At 45.7% G+C, this 24,254-nt stretch overlaps 1 protein-coding gene across 1 annotated transcript; it reads right to left on the reverse strand.

Moving 5' to 3' along the window:
- Positions 1 to 17,293: 17,293 nt before the first annotated feature.
- LOC311364351 (cysteine-rich venom protein piscivorin-like) lies at positions 17,294 to 19,092 on the reverse strand (the record flags this gene model as incomplete). Its single annotated transcript, XM_084484327.1, has 5 exons — positions 17,294 to 17,442; positions 17,650 to 17,738; positions 17,959 to 18,053; positions 18,210 to 18,343; positions 18,921 to 19,092. The coding sequence occupies 5 exons, from the start codon at positions 19,090 to 19,092 to the stop codon at positions 17,294 to 17,296; spliced, it is 639 nt and encodes a 212-aa protein (XP_084340453.1).
- Positions 19,093 to 24,254: the final 5,162 nt, after the last annotated feature.

Genomic DNA, 24,254 nt, shown 5'->3' on the forward strand with positions numbered 1-24,254 from the left:
GGTCTGGACTGGTGTGACACACGAGGCAGGGGTAGCTGTCTAGTTTTAAATTGGTGCAGGTTTTGCGGGGACCAATGACAGAGCTGCTGGGGCCGCTCTGTCCCCCCTCCCACCTGCCCCCCCCTCCCCCCCACCAGTTGAACACACCCCCTCCTCCCCCTTGCCCCACGGATTGGTCTGAACATACAAGGGATGGGCATCCTCTCTCTCCAGTCTGTAATCAAAGCACTCTACAGGCAGAGGGGGTTTTAGTTTTGAACCGCTACAATTGATGACATATTACATTTATACACGTATTTTAACAGCTCAAATGATAACACTGTTCCATTGAAGCCCTCCCTTCCATTGAAGGGAGATCATCCTTTAGGTGAGCGTGATTGGTCAGCCAGTATGGTTGATAAACCCAGTGCATCAACCAATCGCCTGGAGTCATCTGGAAGGGCTATTGTTTTAGCTTTTGACAGTGGAACATCAAAGGTGCAATACTGTGACATGAAGGCTATGGGTTTAGTTTGTAAACCAACCAACCCTTAACAGGGAGAAATAATGGCTGGGTGGACCCTGTGTGAGTTCAACTTGGCTTTAGCTCAGTATCCCTTATCACGCACAGGTTGATGAAAGTATGAGCCATATTCAGCCTTTTGAACAACATTAATCCTACTCTTCGGATCTGCAAGTTTTAAATAATAGTCTTAACCCTGTTAATTGAAATCTGGAGCGGTATCAGGAATCTAAACCTACTGGTGTCATGAAGCGCCTGTCATCCAATGAGCTCCCAGGGTGTGCTGGGTGACGACTGGGGCCCTTCTCACACAAGTGACTCAGAGGCCAGAGATCGGGAGCCAGGAGCTTCATGAATGAATGAAAGCAAAACACGATCACTGCCAGCGTTCCTCTTTGTCTGGGAGACTAGCTGGGTGGACCTGTTCCCAGACCTGCTGAAAATAACTTCCAAACGTTGAGTGGTAACACATGCTCTACACTTAGGTTCTCTCTCTCTCTCTCTCTCTCTCTCTCTCTCTCTCTCTCTCGCTCTCTCTCTCTCTCTCTCTCTCTCTATCGACCATCTACTACCTCCCCACTCCCCCACTCTCTCTTTCACAAACATGCATGAACAAATGCACACACGCACAGACACACGCTTTGCATACACACACACACACATGCACACACACACACACACACACACACACACACACACACCACCCACACAGATACGCAGAGTTACAATAGTTTAAATGTTGTCATTGTTGAACTGAAGCACCACGGTGTGAGTTGACCCAGAGCTTGTGCCTTTATCATCGGGACAGGCTTACCTTGGGCCAGCTGCAGTTGATCTGTCCTGCTGGGGAACCGGCAGAAGACCCAACAGACCCTCTGAGAACCTCTTCAAAGAAAAGGCATTTCAAAGCAAGCAACGTGACACATATGTATGTGGTTATTGTGAGGGTAATGTCGTCGCATGTTCTTATCAAAATAAAAAAGTAAAAGAAGGAATGAGCGAAAGACGATACACAGGTGAACTTTGGGTTGATTTATACTAGGAGAAAGATCTGCGTTGGCCTAAGTAGGCGCCCGCCATTAAATCTCTCCTCTAAAAGAAGACGTGTGGAGCTGTTCAACGCGGTTGACCTTCTTTGGGTCGCCCGTTTTATTGCCGAGGTATGACGCTTCCAACGTGACATGCTCTCAGGGTTCATAGGTCGCCAGCGCTGCAGCTCTGCTGCTAGAACTCACACATGTTTCTCTGCAGGACAAGAGCTTTCAAAGAATGTATTTGGTTTTGATCTAAGACAAAGTTAAATAAACAAAGCCGTCCCATTGCAATGGTGTGCATTTTGCATTGTTTACCAACAGAATTCTTGTTGGATTACAAAGTGAGATTTAAATGTAATGCGGTAGCACTTGGTGAACTAGGCAACCCATTGTGAAGAGTAATGCGGCATCAATTTTAATTTATGCAGCATTCATCTTTTTTTAAATATTAAATACACTCAGGACAGCACTGATGGGAATAGGACATCCTATTTACATTTTGTCACTGTGATTGGCTGTTCTTCACTCTCAGTACAGCACGTGAAGACTTGATGAAACAGTCGTTCTAAGTGGTAGTTCCAAGCCAGTAACACATAACAGCCTGGCTCCCTCTTCTCTGTACAATCTGAGACGCCAGTCTTTCCTTGAAGCGTAATCGTTAAATAACATCACACACTCCTGATTAATATAAATGTTAGTATAGTTGTTTTTTTTGCTGAAATAAGAATACTTCTGGCAAAAGTCTTCTTTTAATCCCCTCCAATCAGAGCAGTGATCTGGCCTCCCAGTGAACTTCACATTCCAGGAAGACTATTAAGACTTTTATCTGCACTCGCTCACAACCCGTCGTCGCAGGGCACAGATTTTCCTTTGCAACAACAAACAAGTCATCCGCTGCAAATGCGCTCTCTATCTTCCGTCTCCCTCGGCCCCTGCGTGCCGTTACGTAACCGCCCGTTACACGGAGGCTCTGCATTCTCTCGGCGGCGCTTTGAAAAGCCGACGGAGCCGTACACACGAGACGCCGGCCTGCAGAGCTCGCCGTGCGAGGGCCGAGGCCTTCGGAGACTTAGAGGAGGACATGACGGATGGTTTCATTGCACTGTTGGCCTTTAGGGTCGGGAGCATATTTGACGCTTTAATCTGCAGACGCTTTAGTCTCCCTCCTAGCGATAAGCCTTGTGATAAGCTTCATATGTGCTCGTTGTACAGGGGTGATCCGGCTCCTCCACATGTTGGTAAATGTGAATATTTTAATATTCTAGCAATTCTAGCAAACCCAATTAGACGTAAGTTTTAAAGAAACTTGGATTTTGAAGTTGGAAATCTCCAATGTCCAGTTATGTGTGAACCACCAGACTAACCCTTTCTCCTTCCGCTATGATTGGTAGCCTAATGCAGCTACGTTGAACATGAATGGTGCTGTTAACACAAAGCGATGCAGGGCTTCATGACATATGAACCGTTGATATTCAGATAGCATGGTCCCCGTTCTCCCCATCTCACACGTCTTTACGGCATCGAGGCATGCTGGAGGGATCGGCTCTCCATCACTTCTCCATCACTTCTCCTCTCTACATGCACCTACTATGTTTTGACCTGCTTGCGGCTGTGTTTGTTCAGGCTCTTCTGCTTCTCATGCTAAGGTCGGCTCTGCACGCATCGCCCCCCCCCATCATCATCTGATCACTCCTCAGGAGGAGTAGTTTCCAGTAGTTTCTTTCTACTGTGTGTGGAATGTGTAGGAGTTAACCTCCGAACTCCTGCTAGTTCTAGTGTGTTTACACTCATGTCTGCGTGCATGAGTTTGAATGTGTGTGTGTGTGTATGTGTATGTGTGGGAGCATGTATGTGTGCGTGTGTGTGCGTGTGCATTTGCGTGTGTGCATTCGTGTGTGTGTGTATATGTGTGCGCATGTGGTGCGTGCGTGTGTGTGCATGTGCGTGGGTGAGTGTGTGCGTGTGTGGTTGTGTGTGTGTGTGTGTGTGCATGTGCGTGGGTGAGTGTGTGCATGTGTGTGTGTGTGTGAGTGTGTGTGTGCGTGTGTGTGGGTGAGTGTGTGCGTGTGTGGTTGTGTGTGTGTGTGTGTGTGTGTGTGTGTGTGTGTGCGTGTGTGTGTGTGGGTGAGTGTGTGTGTGTGTGTGTGTGTGTGTGTGTGTGAGGGGGGGGGGTGAATGGCAGGCTGGTACCCCTCCAGCATTCCTACTGGTAGAGCTTGCGTGCCTCAAGGAAAGTAACCAGATACCAGATGGAAGAGAAAACACAGAAAGGGACCTGGTCCTGTTTCAAGAAGGAGAGTAGCCCGGTAAAATGATTAGGCATGTTTAAGAGTTGAACCACTTTGCTAACACCCCAGGTTAACTGTTGGTTGAGATGTTAATCAGTCATGATACACTGGCGGTTGCGTTACTAGCCCACAAATTTTTTATTTAATTTTACTTTCATTTGAAATGAGTCTCTATTACTCGATCTCTCTGAACTTATCGGCCCTTTCAGACAGAATTCAGACAGGCGGACGAAGGGTCTTCTTTCATTTAACCCTTCATGTTCCGAGACAAATTGAATCGGCCGTTTTGAAGGGTTTATTTCTTCAGAAGAATTTTGTTTTGATGTTGATTGTAAAATAAAGAATTAATCAAATACAATGACAATATCGAGAATATCTTGGTAGGGTCGCAAGGGCCCTGACGGTTCCCCTCTGCTACAAAGGTTGTTGTTTTTTTTCAATAGTGCCCACAGACTGAAATGATGTATTATGCGCATAATGCGCATGCTTGCCTACAGTAGCAAACTCAAGCAATGATTCATCTGACACTTCTAAATGATGACGTAATGACTTTCCCTTTGTTGGACTTTGGAGCGCAGATTGTTCCTTCCTACACGGCACTCTGAACCTAGCAAACTACGGGGTCTAGCGGTCCCGTAGCAAACCACGGGGTCTAGCCATACTGCTTGTACTTAAACAGCTTAAACCAAGTTTAAGATTAATATTTTATACATTCATAACATTTTATTAACGTTGTTTTGTAATGTGAATTGATGCATGTTCAAAGTGTGTCAATACAGAAGGTTGTACATTCAATTACAGCTTCACCTTTATTCAAAAATAAATAGATTGATATTATAATACACATTCTGTTATTTTTATCACCAATAAAAAACACTGTCTGACAAAAACTGTCTGAGATGGCGTCAACTAGACACGCAGATATTCCATTGTGACTTTAAACTTTTAAAATTGTGCAAATTAAACCATTAGACTTCAACCATTGACAGCACTGAAATAGCAATGACGGCTTGAGAATACCCAGATCTATCAAGATAAGCCTGTCATGAACCACATTTTTCACATGCCTTGTGATTGACCTGACATCAGCTGGATGTCAGGATTGTGGTTTGACCTGTAACATATCCACACCCTACCCTAACCCTACATCCTAGGTACACACCCAGAAGCAAATACAACATCTAAACAGATTAAATTAAAGTTTAATTAAACATTTAAATTTGAGCTCCTCCCAGTTAATAGGCAGAGATTTTCAAGATTAAAATAAATAAATAAGAGGGTTCTGTACACTCTCACTGTGCGACTATGTGACTTAAACGAGCGTAGCTCTGCTAGCGGGGCAGTGTGACTGGGAGGGGTCAAGGTGTTGGTCTGGGAACACTCCATTGGCCAAGGGGCGGGATAAACGGTTGTCTTTCAAATAATCTCTGCACGCAATAGGACAGCTCTTCAATCAATCATGTAGCAGGGACCGCACAGAGTTCACCCGGAACCGTCGCAACTCCGTCGTCGTTATGTTAAGCCCGCCCGCCGACTCTATACACGACGTGATTGGCCTGACCAGAGTTTGGTTTTTCCCCTAGCTGCACGTTAGATTTGCTGCCGCTGGGGGCGTCTAGATTTCTAGGCTAGGATGTTCTTGTAAACTCTTGTAAATATTGGTTACAGGATGTGCTTTTATTAATAACATTATTGAAAACACTATGGATAAGAATTGAGTAGGGATATATCCAGGTCATTTTAAGCTTGTGAGCTAGTTCAAACGGTACATACTGCAACTTTAAGTCAACTTCCCAAAGAGGAACGCTGAAACGAAACACCAATAAATCCTAGTGCTGCACATACGGGCATGACAGACATGAGCCTCATTGGACGGCTGGTACCCCACCAACATTCCAACGTGTGTCTCGAGAAGGTAACAGAAGCCAGATGGAAAGACACCACAGAGAAAGCACGTCCCACGAACACGTCTCTAGAACCACACACCTCTAGAAGCACACCCAAAAGCAGACCCGACATCAGAACGAGGTCAGCTGTCCATAAAGGGTTGTGGGGTGCCTCAGAACCCCAGAGGTCCTGGTCCACATGTGCGTGGAAACCCCACGTCCAGCCAGCTCCCTGATTTATCAACAGAGGGCCACTCCATGGAGTGCAGGGTGATGGAGTGAGTGGTTTGCAGACAGCCGAGGGGCCAGACTCCACCCTACTACGGAGGCCGGAGAGAGAGGGGCGATCCTGTGATCTCAATGCATTGAGCCCTCACGGATCAATGGCTTTAGACTCAGTTCTCACAGCACAAGGCGTGCTCTGCTGCGTCTTCAAAAGGCCTCGAGGTGTTCTCTCTGCACCGATTCACTGCTATTATTTACCTTCGAGTTAAGATTGCTGTGTGTTTACCAAGTCCTCGTCGCTCGAGACTCCACAGACCTGTTGATTGGTTCATTTTTTTCCGTCCTGTACGTCCAATCACAGGTGTGCTCAGCAGAGGCCCGTGCACTGCCTTTAACGCACGTATGCCATGGAAAGAATTGAGGGATTGTAAAAAGACAGCACAGAGATTCATGCACCACCACCCCCCCCCCCCCCTCACCAGCCCCCTCACTTAAATGCACCCCACCCCTCGCTTCCTGCGAGGCCGACAGTTGCGGGCCCTGATAAGCAGGCCTGCGGAGGAAAGGCCGGCCAGCTAATCAGCAGGGGGGGATGTTGGTAATCAAGAACAATCGCGAGCACTCATCATGTTTATGTTGCCGCGCTATTTACGCTAGGCGGGCTGCGTTGCTCCCTATACGACGTCCTATAGTGTCTGATCGTCACGTCTTGAGTGGGCCACCGTTTCCCCCTCTGAGGGGGGGAGCACCAGAAAATTTAAATTAAAAAGACAAAAAGGTTTAAACTCTTGGGCACAGGTCACTTTTAATACATACATTAAAGCAGTTTAACACAATTAGACAACCTGACTCTATGCTTGAGCCGAGTGTTGATACTGCAGAGCTCAGGGGTGGCAAAACCTCAGCAGGATTTAGAATAAAATGATGTTTACACAATACCTGGTATTTACTTTGCACTTTAAAAAAAAATAAAAACCTCATCCAAAAACTCTTACACCCACACACACACACACACACTCACAAACACACACTCATACACACACACTCACAATCACACACACACACACACGCTCACAAACACACACTCATACACACACACTCACACACCCACACACACTCACACACACACACACACACACATAAACAAACGTTCATGACCTCGTACATCACATGCCTCTGCTGCCTGATAAGCGGTCCCATGTTTGAAAAGCATGGGAGCGATTAGCCGTTCAACAGGTGCAGCAGCCTGTTTCAGTCTGTTCATCATGTTACACGGGCATGCGCAACGCAAATCAGTCACAGCGGGGCGCAGACAGAGCCTCCGTATATCACTGTCCGCGTTCACACGCACGCTCCTTCATGTTGTGCCGCTCAGCCGGGACAGGGGAGTGCATCACTTGTCAGAGTGAAGTACGGACAGCAGCGCGACGCCACATGTGAACGTGTGTTCACATGAGCAGGTCTGCTCCCAGCTCCCTCGCACCACAGACCACTTCATGAGTTTGTGTTTAGGACAGACCGACCCGCTGACGTCTTCCTCCACTGTTTCTTTGAATGTCTCTTTGTTATTCTTACGGTGCTTCGGGGGGGGGGGGGGGGGGGGGGGTTGTAGGGGGGGGGTGGTTGTAACGGCAGGGCGCTTCCACTCTGGCAGCCAGGCCGCGCGCGTGCCAAGAGTCCAGCTGCGGTGTTTATTCTGTAGTACAGTTCACAGGGTGGGATTCACATTTGCTCTGTGATGAATACACCGAGGGGGATTTGACGTGGGTGACTGTGGTCCTTTGTTGTTCCTGTGAGATTGTTTTGTATTAAAGTGAAAATGAAAGTCTAAGAAAATGAAAGTGCAATTGATGTGTGCAGACACACATATGACACATATTCTAATTGGTGTCACAATATTACTGGAATGCATGCATTCATTCAATTAGAGGGTTAGAAAGTTGTCTGCGTTTTTCACCATGACATGATTGTGTAACTACTGTATTACAGTCTTACAGCTGGTCACCATTCCGGTTACCGGACCTTTACCAGATAGAGGAGCAAGCCACCCGCCCAACAGCTTCAGTGGGAAGGAGACACTCCCTTCACTCCCCGTCGGTACCAGCACAGTTCAAGTGCTTCGCTCAAAGTAGCCTTTTTAGTACAGACATGCCAGATCATTAACTTAGGGTCTATTCAGTCCAGAAGAATGAACGCTGTCAGCCTTGGTGCAAGCTGGGAACGCGGAAACGTAACGCCGGTGGAAAACCGTTGCAGTTGTATCCCCCGAAACACCAGAAAAACAAACAAACAAAAGCGAAAGGATGCTGAGCACATGGCAGCCACAGTTTGTTGGCACGTGTGCTCAGTATTGACTCAACCGCTCCCTTCGCCTGGATCTGCACCGAGGCCCAGAGACGCCCATGTGCAGGTTACCAAGACGGTGTCCAACGCCTCCGTACCGGATGTGCGACACACCCGCCGCAGCGGTCATACACGTAGGAGGTGGTGGAGGAGAGTTTATGAGGCGTTTCTTTGTGTTGATCTCTGGGACCTTTCAGTGCTCACACTCAGAGATAACACTGTCTTTACTTTCAAGTTTCCTGAAATGAGGACGATAACCCAAAGCAAAGGATCCCAGGCTGCTGCTCGCTAGAAATATGCACGACGGCATCCATTGTGAAATGTAACAAAAATAGTGCTGAAACAATGTCAAAAGGTCCCAATCGGGCCACGTGCTTTTACATTCACCTTCTATTCACTTTGAAATCCTGTTATTCAATCAAATCAAATGAAAAGCCTATTATACGATGATGAACAGACGCCAGAGAAACCCCAGAATGATCAGCATTACATCAAAGGGCCAGGGCCTTCATTATACGGCCGTTCCTGACGCGTCCCACCGCCCCTCTAAACCCAGCCTCCCTGACTAATTGCTTTATCTAGTGGCGCTGGCCTCTTTAAATAGCGCCGCTGTAATTGAGTTGTGTTCACCGCACCCTTTCCTCAACGCGGCCCCACGCGGCAATCAACCTGCCCGCGCTATCCCCGCATCTCCCTAGAAACTGGAATGGACCACCACCCAGGACTTCCCTCAGCACTGGGACAACAAGGCAGAGGAGGAAGGCGGAGAAAGAGAGAAGACGAAGGAGGAGAAACAGAAACATCCTGGCTCTCTTAATGCACAGGATGTGGGCCGGATCGCTCCAAGACATGTCGGCTGAGAACAGAGAAGAATGGACAGAAGACGGAACGACGTGTCACGCAAGAGCAGATGGTCGTTAGGGCGGGCGGGAAATGAGTGCGTGAGGTTGGATTGACGTTGACCCTCTGTGAGCGGGCACATCAGTGGGCACGGGAACAGACAATACAGGTTCTGCATCTTTCAATAGTGAGGTCAAAGCGTGAGCAGTCATGGGGGGGAGATGGAGTCTTCACAAGCAGTAGCCCCTGGTTATGGCGAATCATTTCTGGTGCGTGAGACTGAAGGAGTGTTGTTCTAAATGCATCTTCAACCGTTGGAATGTTTAGCCACATGTTGGATATTAGGGGGCCTCTCTAGTCATCTACACTATTTAGCTGTTTCCACTTAGTCCGTTTGGACACGGCTGGGGAAACATGCGCTTGTCCGAGCGGGAGTGGTAATACCAGGGAACCTGTTTAGTGTGAGGATAAACAAAGCCCTGGGTTTTAAGGGTAGGCTGAAATGCCTCAAGCACAAATGTAATCACCCCTACAGCCACCTGCACTGGAGTGTGTGTGAGAGGCCTACATGGACTATTGCACATTTTTGGAGTGTCCCGCTCCCATACCCCAGAATGCACTGGGGCTGCCCCTCATGGGCTCTGGATGGGGTGAGTTGCTGACCCTTGCGCGACCAGGCCCATTCCTGAGTGAAGCAAAGCTTATGGATTATATTGCTGCAGCTGTACGACAGCATCTAACGGCAGACAGATTGAACTCGGACAAGGAACAAGAAAATAGAGGAACACTCCCTTCCTCCCGTTCCTTTTGTGTCGACGGCAGGTCTGGCAAATGTCTGTGTCGGATGAACCGCAGCGGCAGTGAAAAAGCAGATGCGAGGGGCCCCCGAACTTTTTATTTTTTTTCATATTATCAGGGTGGGGTTGGTGTGGTCAATGATAGAGAAAATAAGAGAAAATAATATGCTCTCATGCAATATTTATTTGTAGGGCGTTTTGTAAGGCCTCTCTTGTGTATCTATATAAAGATGTGTGTGTGTGTGTGTGTGTGTGTGTGTGTGTGTGTGTGTGTGTGTGTGTGTGTGTGTGTGTGTGTGTGTGTGTCTAGCTATTGCTGAGTGCACGTGTGACTTGAGAGACAGTGAGAGAGTGAGAAATCGTTTCCTAAGATTATCTTATTGATAATACACACCTTTTGTGACTAAATATTAATTTACAAACAGGGCTCGAGTCATTGCTTACCAATAGTGAATGTGCACATGCAATTTGTGAAAAATCCAACCTGTCATATCTTCTATTATTAAAACAATCTCTGTTGACATATTGTGAGACAAACAGCCTGAGGCCTCCTGAACCGTTTGCTCCCGCTGTAGACCTCAGTATGTCCTTTATGTTGAGCAGAACTGTGCCAACACACTGCTCCTCCGGGGTCGTGTGGTCATTACAGGAACCTAAACTTGACCTGACGGCCCCTGTGTGAGCGTGAGATCCCAGACATCCATCTTTGGCGTTTCGGTCGAGCTCATAGATCCGTCTCCCTCCAGGGCTCAGATAATATACTCTGTTCTCACGATCGGCGACTATAGAAATCCCATGTCAAAAAATGCAATCATTTTCTTTTCAAACAGGCATTCCGCCTCAGTCCGTTTAGATAGACTTTAATAGGTTCAATGTGGTCTGAAAGAGAATAACTGTGGTGTAAGGGGTACCAACTTACTGCTACGTACAGATCTGAGGTGACAGGCCTGTACAATAAGAAGCATTTTCCCACATAACTTCCATCCTGTTTTTTTTCAGATGAAAGTGACCTTTCACTCCTTTCACATTGAGTGTATGTATACATGTGTGTGTGTGTGTGTGTGTGTGTGTGTGTATGTGTGTGTGTACTGTGAATGCATGTGTGTTTATACTGTGTGTGCATGCATTTGTGTGTGCATGTACAGTTTGTGTGTGTGTGCGGGCGCATGAGTGTGTGTTTGTTTTGTGCATGTCTGTGCACGTGAGTGTGTGTATATGTGTGTGCATGTGCATCTGTCTGTGTGTGTGTTTATGTGCATGAGTGTGTTTGTGTGCATGTGTGTTTATGTATGTTTGCGTGCGTGTGCATGTACATATGTTTGTGTGTGTGTGCGTGATGTGAAGGTAGGCTTTCTGTTATTGTAGGAGCTCTTGGCGGTGCTCCTTCGGGGGTGCGCTGACAGCTTAAGAGGGGCGCTGGGGAGGGCGTCTGGAGGTCCTCAAGGTTCTGTTATTCTGCACCTAGACGCAATGAATGGAAGGAAGCAGGGCTGCACAGGAGGGCAGGTCCCCCCCTTCGACAGCAGACGACCCGGTGAGGGGCCGGCGTGGTCACCCCACGTATTCGGGATACGGACAACCAGATTGGAGAGTGTGGGCCAAAAACGAGGGCAATTGCGTCACAACAAAAAAAAATGTTTTATTTATTTCAAAACAGTCCAATAAATCCATTGATTACAAAAATAAAGCAATGTTCCAAAAAGAAACGACTTGTTCGACTGTATTGTTTTCATCAATCAGCATCAACTAGCATAGCATAGCCTAACATAGCATAGCCTAGCATAGCCTAGCCTAACAAATCATACCATGTGCTCTAGTACTGGCCTCTCGTCAAGCCAGCACCTCCTTCATCCACATAATGAAGCCGTTTCTCAATACCAAGTACGTGAACTACGTACTCGCAGACTTGGAAGTACGTACTTGGCAAGTCCGGACTTTCAAGTACAGACTTCCGAGAACGCGAGTAGGCACCTGCAATTGGAACAGCAGCGGACTCGATGATGCATTCTGGGATATTTAACGGTCCCAAGTCCACACGAGTCACCTCCGATGCATCCTTGGTAGAACGGCCTCATCGAGAACGCATCGAGAACACTTCCGGGTTTTACGACAGTACTCGCGTACTTGGAATTGGAACAGTGCTTGGGCTACCACTGATGACGTTTATCGAGAACGCAAGTACACGAGAACGCAAATTGAGAAACGGCTTAAGACTCCCCTTAAATAAGCCAATCAGTCCCAGGTGGACTGATTGGGCCAGACCAATAACAAGGGGAACGTCCCTGGCCAAGGCGGGGTTAACCTTCTGCCCCCTAGTGCTCCGGAAGTCCAAACACCACATTACATCTGAAGTGAGGGGAGAGACAGTCACCCTCTCACTGTCCTTTATGGACAGTAGGTTCACCTTCTCGTCTGACTCGCTGGACTCGTGTGGTGCGTCAATGTGTCCAGGGTTAGGTTCCACTTCTGCACACTATCCTCTCTGTGTTCCTCTAGTCTCCCTCTAGTCTTATTTGATATCACAAAGGAGGCATGACCACAGTTAAACATCTTACAGTTTTTCACAATTGCTTAAACACATTTCCTGATGGACTACCTCACTTTCCCAAAACCCTAAACACAAATCTCAAAACTCACACGCAAAATCCTACACTTCTCTTGCAAAAGCACACTTTGCCCTCAAAACAGTGTTAACTCTTCACTAAATGGTATTTTCTTTTCAAATGACAAGTATGTGTGAATGGAAAACACAATATGAATGAATCAGTATTATGCTGTTGCATGTTCAGTGTTACACGGTCACCTGTTGGATGTCAAATATTACCGTATAATGTTTTTACGTATACTCAAATAGAAAACAACACACAAATAATACAAATAATACAAATAATACAAATACAGTAACAACAAATACTGTATTTGTACACAAAATGTGCAGTCTACTGGAAATGACAGTAAACAGGATGAAAACTGGATGAAATGATAACGATGTGATGATGCGATGCGATGTGACATTTAACTTTAATTATATGAAGGTGCTAGCTAAATGCCAAATGGATGTACATATAGGTCACAACGCGTTGTGACCTACCTCTGAATGTACCTCTGAATGAGCATAACAGATATATGCAATGTAGTCTGTGCTGGGCTAATTACCCGTCCGCCATCTTGTCTGTGTCTCTCTATGGCCCCTCCAGAGAGATAAGAGATAACCCTCAGACTGAATCAAACGTCTTTCAGCCAGCAGACAGATGAGCGGATAGCACCGAGAGGCCCTCCAGGCCTTCTCATCTTCAGTCCCTGTCAGCCTGAGCACACACACAACCAGCTGTCTGCTGCGCCGGGCCGTCCGCAGAGCCTCTTGAGGCCCTGACACACCAACCAGATCATCGGTCGTCAGACAGTCTGGTGAACTCGATGTCTGTTGGGTGTGCGCTGTGACCTGAGTCTGTTGGGTGTGTAGTGTGACCTGAGTCTGTTGGGTGTGTAGTGTGACCTGAGTCTGTTGGGTGTGTAGTGTGACCTGAGTCTGTTGGGTGTGTGCTGTGACCTGAGTCTGTTGGGTGTGTAGTGTGACCTGAGTCTGTTGGGTGTGTGCTGTGACCTGAGTCTGTTGGGTGTGTGACCTGAGTCTGTTGGGTGTGTGACCTGAGTCTGTTGGGTGTGTAGTGTGACCTGAGTCTGTTGGGTGTGTGCTGTGACCTGAGTCTGTTGGGTGTGTGTTGTGACCTGAGTCTGTTGGGTGTGTGACCTGAGTCTGTTGGGTGTGTGACCTGAGTCTGTTGGGTGTGTGCTGTGACCTGAGTCTGTTGGGTGTGTGACCTGAGTCTGTTGGGTGTGTGCTGTGACCTGAGTCTGTTGGGTGTGTGCTGTGCGATCGGCCGTCGTCAAAGCCGCCTGTGTTCTTTTCAGCCGATTGCACGCGTTGAATCGGCCATCGCTAAATCGGTCTGACTGCCTTTTCTCGCCAGACTGTCCGACGGCCGATAATCTGGTTGGTGTCAGGGCCTTTAGACAACAGAATTACACTATACTTTTAAATAGTGACATTTTTATAAATTGTCATAGTTTCCTAATGTTAAAGATATTTAAGAACAACTTCAATCAGGTTCTGACCTCAATGGTTCAACCCCCATGTATTAAAAGTTAAGAACAGGAGAGTATACAGTAGGCCTGCTACAGTAGGCCTGCTACTGTAGGCCTGCCTACAGTAGGCCTGCTACAGTAGACCTGCCTACAGTAGGCCTGCTACAGTAGGCCTGCTACAGTAGACCTGCCTACAGTAGGCCTGCTACAGTAGGCCTGCTACAGTAGACCTGCCTACAGTAGGCCTGCTACTGTAGGCCTGCCTACAGTAGGCCTGCCTACAGTAGGCCTGCCTACTGTATGAGGTGAAGCCGGTTCTCTGGGCTAACTTGTGCCGCGCTGCTCTGGCCGATAAGCCTCCCGGGGCTGCGTGGCCGGGGCTTATCATGCAGCGCCAGACCAGATGCCCTCTGCTATCTCCGGCCCGACTCTCAGAGGAAAAAAAGTTTTATCTGGCCTCGACAAGGGAGGAACACTTACAGTTTTTTCTCGATTGTATACACAAAATGGAGCTATGCACACAATTCTGAATACTTGAAGCTCCTGTATCAACGGCAAGACTCCAGACTGCTAAGCACAATTCCATTGTTTCACTCATATAGAAATTCTAAATCATATTTTTGCAAACCTCTAAGCACAAATCTCATCATTTAGGGGCTTGGTTCACCTGGAAAACGCCACACGCAATTACCAATTGGTCTCGGTCACTTCTCTCCTGTTCAAACTCAACTGGCAAAACACTGAGGCCTCAGTGAGCTCACTGTGTTGTAGATGAGCTCCTCTGGCCTGATCAGGATCGGAGGTGGGATACAGATTAACATGTACATCTGTTTCACCTCATTTATATTCTTATTTTGGATTTTTTGTTGGCCTATGAAAAGCTTTTTTTGCAGTCAGTTTAGCTGAACATTTTACTGTATTACAGTAACAAATAAATATTTGCTTCGTTCCCTTTTTGTACTTGTGCACTGATTCATCATTACATCCCCCGAAAGACAGTCATTTTCTGTTAATAAAAAACTGTAGTGTTTTTCATTTTACTTATCAGTGCAATTACTGTACTGTGAGTTTTGCCAAAATAGGTAACATTAGTGTATTCTCAGAACTCCAACAATGTTGCAGTATCAACTCTAGGTGTACAGTATGACTCTGGGAAGCTGGGTTGTGAGTTTAGCCCATTGGAGCTCATTGGATAGACACATATGCATTGTATCCTATTCTGATACGATTGTGTCAATGCAATATTTCTATGATATATTCACAGTATTATAATATGGCAACAGTCTTTATACTGTGTGTACCATACAATTGCAACCTATTCAACTTTAAAAAAGGAAGCCATTTCTGAACAGATGTATACATTGGAATATGTAACATAGGCCTCATGAAGCCAAAACATATGTAAACAGTACTTTGATGGAAGTGTTTTAAATTGATCACACCAGTGTGATCAATTTATTTCATTTTGAAAGACATTTGTGGAGTTTTGACAAAATGGTAAACTCTTTTCAGTTTTGTGTTTAGAGCTTGACCTATAGTTTCAGAAAACGTGTTTAAACGATTGACAAAAACTGTAACTCGCAGCTAACGCTACCGAAGTCTCCCTGACGTTTTTTCCTCAGGCGCAAACGGTGGTCTGTGGGGACTGACACGGTAACGTCTTCATCATTCAACATTCATTCCCTGAATGTCTCTTTGTTATTGTGCTTCAGGGGGCGGTTGTAACGCCAGGTCGCTTCCGATCTGGGAGCCAGGCCGCTCGCTTGCCAAGAATCCAGCCACCGTGTTTATTTGAAAAAATAATCGCTGTATTATCACATGGAAAGCAAACTAATTTAAACACAATAGCATGCGTGTGGTGATTCAGGGGATAGGAAATCAGAGATGAGGTGCAGAGCGGAGAAACCACAAGCCAGAATAATAACAAGTTCAAGGGTGAAGAATGGATGCGGGCTGGGATGCATAAATAAATGTATGTTGGATATATTTATTCAATGTGACAGGCACAGACTTCACCACTAGACCACGGCCCAAAAACACAACCAGTTGAATTTGGACAAATAAAATGTATCTTCCTGATACACATTTACACCTCATCTTTAGGAAACTGCATTAAAACATAGAAACAAGAAAACACAAGGGAGTTACGAAGATCATTTTCAAATAAAATCAACAGGAGGAAAGGGGAGTGCCAGAAAAGATATTCCTAATCAACAAGTCAGTAAGGGAGGAAGTGTCTGTGTGTTTGTGTGGATGTGTGTGTGTGTGTGTGTGTGTGTGTGTAGTGTGGGTGTGTGTGTGTGTGTGTGTGTGTGTGTGTGTGTTTGTATGCGGTGTGTGTGTGTGTGTGTGTGTGTGTGTGTGTGTGTGTGTGTGCATGTGCGTGTGCGTGTGCGTGCGCGTGCGTGTGCGTGCGTGTGCGTGTGCGTGTGTGTGTGTGTGTGTGTGTGTGTGTGTGTGTGTGTGTGTGAAACACTATTGTTGATGAAGTGGACTTTTCCCCGCTCCTCTGCCAGAGCCACGGCCCATCACCGGTCCCTCTTCCTCTTATGGGACACACCTTTGAAATGTTTATTTGTTTGTCCCTGCCGTCATCTGATTGGCCTAGTGTTTGTCCAGTGAGACTGTGTTCAAAAAGTAATTAAGTACCTTTAATATGTCCCTCATTTAAGAGTTGACCTAGACTCTGCATAGCCACCCCCTCCGACCAACTCCCACCCCTCCTACTTATTGTATGTTGTACGTCCTGGCATTTAATGTACGCACTTATTGTATGTCGTACTTAGTTATAGTACTTAGTTGTGAAGCATCTTATCCTAGCTATCTTCACGGGAAATGGGTTAACCTAGTGATTGTTAGTGCTTGGCACTTGGTTCTATGAACATCCTGACTGTACCGACAGCGATATGTTGTCTCTCTTTCTTCTGACAAATGAACTGATTGTAAGTTGCTTTGGATAGAAGTGTCCTTGAATGTTGGATAAAATGCCCTGAATGTGAATGTAAATGTCAGAGCAATTCTGAGGGCTGGCGAATGCGATCAACTAGAATACTAGAATGAGCTCAGCAGAGCCCAGAGCTGGGCGGCGGGCGGCAGCACGCAGACGTCCTCCAGAGACCCAGGGAGGTGCACCCGTACCGCCACTTCCCATCAACCACCTCCCCATCAGAGTGCTGAAGAAAACAGTAGGCTCTGCTGCTTAAAACCCACGCCTTTATTTCATTTAAAACGATTTCCTCGTTTCGGAATCATTTTAAAGGTTGACCACACAACCAAATCACAATCAGGGGTCTCATGGATGAGCCTTCCACACGGCGTCTAGATGATCAGACCGGCGCACTGGCAGGAGGCACCAGGAGGCCACACTCTTGTTGCCGCAGCCCCACCGGGCCGCCAGCTTAGGGCAGTCAGGGTACTGATCAGTGTAGGGACAGGGGTTGGCTGTTGCAGACACACACAGAGAGAGAGAGAGCGAGAGGGATAGAGAGAGCAATGGTTACATGGGGACTGTAAGACAGCTACTCATCGTAAAGGTGTGAGATCAGCCAGCCTGGGGACACGACCAGAGGCTTGTTTAAACTGGCAATGGCTTGATGGAGCTGAGGAGAGGTGGCGTGGTGGTGTGGGGGTGTTGCCTCGGCCACTTACTGCACAGTTTGTCGTCACAGTCAATGGGACAATCTCCGCAAGTGGGTCCGGATTTGTAGCGTTGTACAGCGGGAACAGCGTTGTTCCCGCTGTGACGTAGGGGGGACATCATGCGTTAAATTTCACCGATGGATCGCTGGCAGTCAGTTTACCATCTACTCCGCAACCGATGGATTCATAGAACTGTCAAAGCGGAGGGTTTATATTGAAGTTCCTATCTGCTGTATCAGAGAGTCGACACAAAGTACAATATGAACATTTCATAGAGTGCAAAGCATTCAAAGTGGAATATGACAACTCGGTGCTTACGCTGGGCAGTACTGGCAGACGTAGAAGTACTTGTATTTAGAGTTGGGGCAGTGAGCCATCCCACAGCCGATCAGGCTGGACCGGTACCACACAACCTGTGCGCAGAGACGGAAAACATGAAATTATTGCCTCCATGGCAATTTCCTATTTTTCAGCAGTATTTGACTCGAGGTATCTCTAAATGGAGACACCACAGAGGGGAGAGGGATTCAACAAAGGACTGCGAAGGGAATGAACAGAAGCTGGGGCACCTGGGTGTAATGTCCGACGTTGTAGGATCCGACACCGTACTTCCAGTCCTGCACCTCGTTGTACCAGGCCTGGATGGAATTGGTCCAGGTGTCTTTGAAGCTGGACTGGATGAGGTTCTCACCGCAGACACCGGCTGCAGGTGGAGAAAGACAGGGATATAGGAGAGGATTCCTTCAAAAGGGAGTTTGAGATGCTACCGTTAGGGGGCGGCTTAGCTCAGGAGGTAGAGCAGGTTGACTTGTAACCCGAAGGTTGCTAGTTCGATCCCCGGCTCCTCCTAGTGTTTCCCTTAGCAAGACACTTCCCCCCAACTGCTCCTGACGAGCTGGCTGTCGCCTCCGCCGCCGGTGTGTATTAACCGCTGTAAGTCGATTTAGATAGAAGCGCCTGCTTAATGTAAATGTGCCTTTGTAGCATCTCAAAAATGGCAGTTTACCAGTCAATTTACACGTCTACTGATCTTTGTTAAACCTCTTGTGGATGCGGTACATCTAACCAATCGCATTGTAGAGTCAAAGTTCTTCTTGTCTTCTGAAGTACAGAGCAGTGCGCCACAGTACCGACCTTTCAACACACAGAATGCGCACAGAGGACAGGACAGCTTCCCCGAGTCTCAGTCCAGGTTGTGCTTACTGCTGATCGTTCTGAGGGGAGACACGAGTGGATAAAAGAGAAGGAAAGAAAGAGCCGTTACTTTGGAGATAAGTCACCTGTGGCCATTGAGATCCCGATATTTAGGATGTAAAAAGCGAGAACGCTGTCATCTGCCACGAGCAGTTTGAATGAATGGAGTACAGTAGTGGCGGCCGCTGCAGTGGTGCTGGGCACCTGTAGGGCCAGGAGACCGCAAGCGCACTGGAAGGCAAAGGTGTGCATCGTCATGGTTACGGTGGACTGCAGACGCCCGCAGACACAGGTTATGTAGCCGAACGATGACACGTGGGAACGCAAGACTAACACACTCAAACACACACACACACACACACACACACACACACACACTCACACACACACACACACACACACACACACACACACACACACATAAAGATTAGCCTTATTTGTTCCCCATGGAGGCTTATGCGTCGTTCTTGTATGTGAGTTGACATTCGGTTGGGTGGGGGCGGAGAAAGAAAACGTATATGAGATTAGTGATAAGGTAAAATAAATACAAAAGAGGAGGCTTACTGCTTTGACTTAGACATACTGACACACATGTATGTCTAAGTCCCCATGCCCTTTGAAAAGGTAACTCGCTCCTGAGTCTTGAAGCTGAGGGTCTTCTGGACCCTGGGACACAGCAGACTGTGGAGCTGGGACCACTGGCTAGAGCTAGGCTCCTATATGTACCTTGTGTTATTATTTGCCCTAAATAATAGAGAGAGCTTTACAACTATGTGCAGCTAAGAGTGGAGGTGTCCGGATTTGTCGATAGATTCAGTGACTTTTGCGCAACTTTTAAATGTACTTAATTACTTTATTATCAGAACTGCTTTTATTAGGCTTTACTTATATGAAACACTGATGATACACATGTCCCTACATGGTGATGCAATGCATGCAGGTGAGCTCAGGCTGTGACTGAGTGCCTCCTAGGCCGGCCCTTCAACCCTCGCCAGCTTGCTACCAGGAGGGGAGATGAAGATGATAGCACCATAGCAGTCTCCTTCTCATCCATCTTTGAACGGTGGATGAAGTAGGCCTCACATGTTGTAGGCTACTGTAAAGCAAAATATAAGCAACAAGCAATGAGCAAAGTGCTTAATGTTGATTTTTACATTTTGAAAGATGTTTTCAAAATTGCTTCCCTTGTACAGATATCCTGTGTGTGTGTGTGTGTGTGTGTGTGTGTGTATCTATGGTGAGCACATAGAGCTTTGTGGCTAATTTTCCACGGCAGTCATTGTATTTTTTGGCGACAAACACAAACACTGTCAGTTCATGATTGGAACGAGGCTGTGGTCTTATGGACAAACACATGGGGATGGTTCTGTCGCAATGCAAATGTTAACAAAGACATCACACACACACACACACACACACGCACGCACGCACGCACGCACGCACACACACACACACACACACACACACACACACACACACACACACACACACACACACACACAGCACTGTGCATTCTTCTGTCTCTTTTATTATTTTTCAACATTTTCCAATAAAGTTCTACTTACAAATACCCTTACAGATGTTTTCATGCATGTCTGCTTATGATTAAGAAAAAAATTGTCCGACATGACCAGTTAAAAAAGGCATGTATATGCCTGTACATTGTAGCAAGTTGAACCTATGAATATTGAAAAGGTATATTAATATTTCAAAGGTATTCAACAATATGTTCCCAGCGAGCCTTTGGAAAATATTCCCGTGGCAGAGATATGCTTATTTCTGTTAGTCTTCAATGTTTTGGGGGTGAGTAAAGCCAAGATGACAAAGTACAGGAGTTCCCATGCCTAGGCTCCAGAGGCCTTTAATTGAACAACTGTTGTTATGTACATGAAATTCTTATTATTCTTTTCTTATTATATTTATAAGTAAAATATCAAAATGTTATACTTTTATAAGTTTTATAATGATGTCACAATTATTATAGAGCAAAAAAATATCATATGATATATGAAGATAACTAATATCAATATATAAACCACGCCTGTGTCTGCCTGTGCCTTCTTGGTCAATATTGTAAATTGTAGCCTAATCTTTCCATCTGTGGCAGTAGCAGAGGCCTGCTACTGGCAACACAAAGTCCTGTCCCACAAGGGTCCATGGACTTCAGTGAAGAGATCTGGTACTGGTACTGCAACTAGTCCCCCAGATGACACATTACAATGTACATGATTATATATAACACGCTTTCATGTTTGGCCAGGAAATCAATGGAAGTCTGCCAGATATTTGACCCTTTCTTAATTCGTTATCTAGCTGTCCTTTCATTTCTTTGCTCAAGATTTATTTTATTTTATGCATTCAGATCTAAATTGAATGGAACACAATTACAGAGGTCAATATCGCAGATGGTGCTAAGTTTCTAAGTTTCTAAGTTGCTAAGTTTCACAGTTCTAATTGAATTAAAGGTAATTTATAATCTAATTGAACAATCAATCAATTACAATTTCATATATGGTTGTGTCAGGAATGACCATGACCACCGTGTCCACACAGTCGATGGGGGTAGTCATCGCTTCTAAAGCTGATGCACATACATCTGCCTCATTTCAGGTTGAGGGAAACAATGTATGTCTGACAAAGAGGATCCTGTTGCCAGAAGATGGAAACTTGTTGGAAGGAGACTATTGCCCTAACTTCCCTGACCAGTAAACAAGTAAACTTCTGTGTGCTGCAAATATTGACCTGAAGGCAGCTGTCTTTGTATCAATATTTTCCTAAATATATTTGCCTATACCTGACAGGAAATAGGTTTACACTTCAGAGGTGATCAAACATTTGTTAACAGAGAGGTACTTTCGAAAACACTCCCTTGGCAGAGAGATGCTTATTTCTATTAGGCTTAAATTTCAAGAGGATCTCGTCTCAGTGGTGTCACATTTTATTATTTTATGAGTGACGTGTCAGGCCATGGCATGGACATACCTGGACATGTGACATATGCCAGCCTCACAGGAATGGTCAAACCTGACAGGTGATGTATTTCTGCCTGCAGAATTACACCACAATAGCTCTTATCAATGGTGATATTCATAAACACAATCATCCCATGGCTATGGCATTAAGAGATGCAGGACTTGAGCAGGATCCAGTGAAGCTTGGGAGCTTGACAAGCTGTTTCTAGTTTGAGAGACATGACTGGAAGCATAAGAGAGCTGTACTGGTGATGACTAGGTAATGACATGGTAGTGCAGGAGGATGGTGTGAGAAACTGAAAAGAAAACCTGCAATTTTATTGTTTTTTCTATAATAACATTATTCAATATACCATAGCCTATGGACTTGTTTTGGAAACTTAAATAAGGTGCTTTCAATCTCGGGAAAAAATTTGTGATGAAGACATCTTGGTAATACAGTTAAAGTAATGTTGTAACTGTAACACTAACTGTTGTATGTACAAGTTCGCAAGGGAGTCACAGAGATGTGTACCGACTAATCTCTGGCCACCTTCCAACCTTAACTCCTTTTAGAGTCCCTCGCCTCAATCAATGGTGTGTGGATGTGTGAAGCGCCATCTGGCCAGCAGTTATATTCATATTTACATTTAAATATAGGGCATTTAGCAGAAGATTTTGTCCAAAGCGACTTAGAAAAATCCATACACACCGACGGCACACGGCTGGAGCAGTTATGGTTAGGTGCCTTGCTCAGGGACACCTCGACATTCTAGGAGGAGCCTGGGATTGAACCAGCCACCATCCGGTGACAAGTCAACCTGCTGGACTTCCTGAGCTACTGCCGCCCTCGGTTAATGTTGATATGGTTGCATCGGAAACGCTTCTCAAACACTGTATAACGCAATAATATAACATTGTACTCATTATAGCACTCATACTCAATGATGAGTACTATTTTAAAGACAAGTATCACAAAGCTGCTGTAGGTCGTAACCTTGGGGATAGTACCACCCAGGGGTGTAGCCATCATTTCAGAAGTGAGGGGGAGATTGTTCAGAGGTCTATTGAGTGATTTATCATCCTCTCGCATTCAGTTGCACCTCTCCTTAGTGGCTAAAGAACCACATAACCACAAACAGCACAGCACCAGGGGACCGACTTTAGACCGACTTTTTTTTGCAAAGCAAAACTTATATATAGTATTAAGAATAGTAGTGGTGACATAGCTGTGGAAATTAATCGCAAAGTCACTTTTATGCTATCGATATTTTTTCTCAGCTAGTTATATTCTCTTCTCACCTGTGACCCTGCATGATCATCCTTGCTGGCATCTGGTCCACTGTCTCCTCTCTCACCCTGCTCTTTCTATTGTGGCAATAAAGATAAAAAAATATGTGGAAAGCAACATTTTGAAATAGAATTAGGAATACAGTAGTAGTAGTGAAATTGTTGTAGAGTTTAACCTCAAAGCCCCTTTTATGCTATCAATATTTTCTCTCAGCCAGTTGTAACAGAGACGTTCTAAGGACTTTGGTTATAATTTCTCCTCACCTGCTGTGAAGACCCTCCCTGTTCATTTTTGCTGCTGCTGGACTCTGGTCCACTGTCTCCTCCCTGACCCTGCTCTTTCTATTGTATGAAGATTAAAAAAAAAATTAAAAATATGTGCAAAATAATAGTGAGCACAAGTTCTGTGCAGAAATGCGAGGAGTGGGTTTATTCCTTGGTGGTAGAGTAGCCAAAACTTGTAGTCAAGTAGGAGTATTGTTACTTTAGAATAATATAAGTAAAAAAAGTATTTTGCAGTAAAACAACTCTTACAATTTATCCAAAAGGTTAAGTAAATGTAACTAGTTACTATCACCTGTGCACCTAGCAAGCGATTTAACATAGGTAACAGTTAACAATTGTTAACTAGCTTAACTTGATATATTGACATCTATTAGTCAGTCGTAGCTAAACAACATGCAACAGCATTACTCAACTTACACGGTTTGTTTGGAAAAAACAAGGTAACGTTTTTTGCCTCTTGTGTTGGGAAAAACAGTCTGTCTAGTTACTTGACCAGATAAAATGAGACGGAGAGGTAATAAAGCCTGTCGGCACGAGGACCTTGGATTTATTAAGTAAAGTAGCAAAAGTTATGCTGAGTCATAAAGCGTGAGAGATTGAATATTTCTAAGTCCCTAACAGTCTACCTGGGTCCAGCTCCCTGTTCAGCTCCCTAACCTTGAGAAAGGCGGGAGGCGCCCTGGGCTGTGGTTAGGCCAGTGGTTCTCAAACTTTTTCGGTCACCCCCCACTTTGGACAAGGGGGGATGTTCAAGCCCCACCTGCCCCCATCGCCCCAACACAACGCTAACGAAATACGCCAAGCTTAACATCTCCACATTTATTGAAGTAACATCAAGTTACATCATGTTGTATCTAAATTCTAACTCAATAACGTCAAATAACAGCAAGTTCA

Source organism: Micromesistius poutassou, assembly GCF_964030765.1.
Source record: "Micromesistius poutassou genome assembly, chromosome: 19".
Taxonomy (NCBI): domain Eukaryota; kingdom Metazoa; phylum Chordata; class Actinopteri; order Gadiformes; family Gadidae; genus Micromesistius; species Micromesistius poutassou.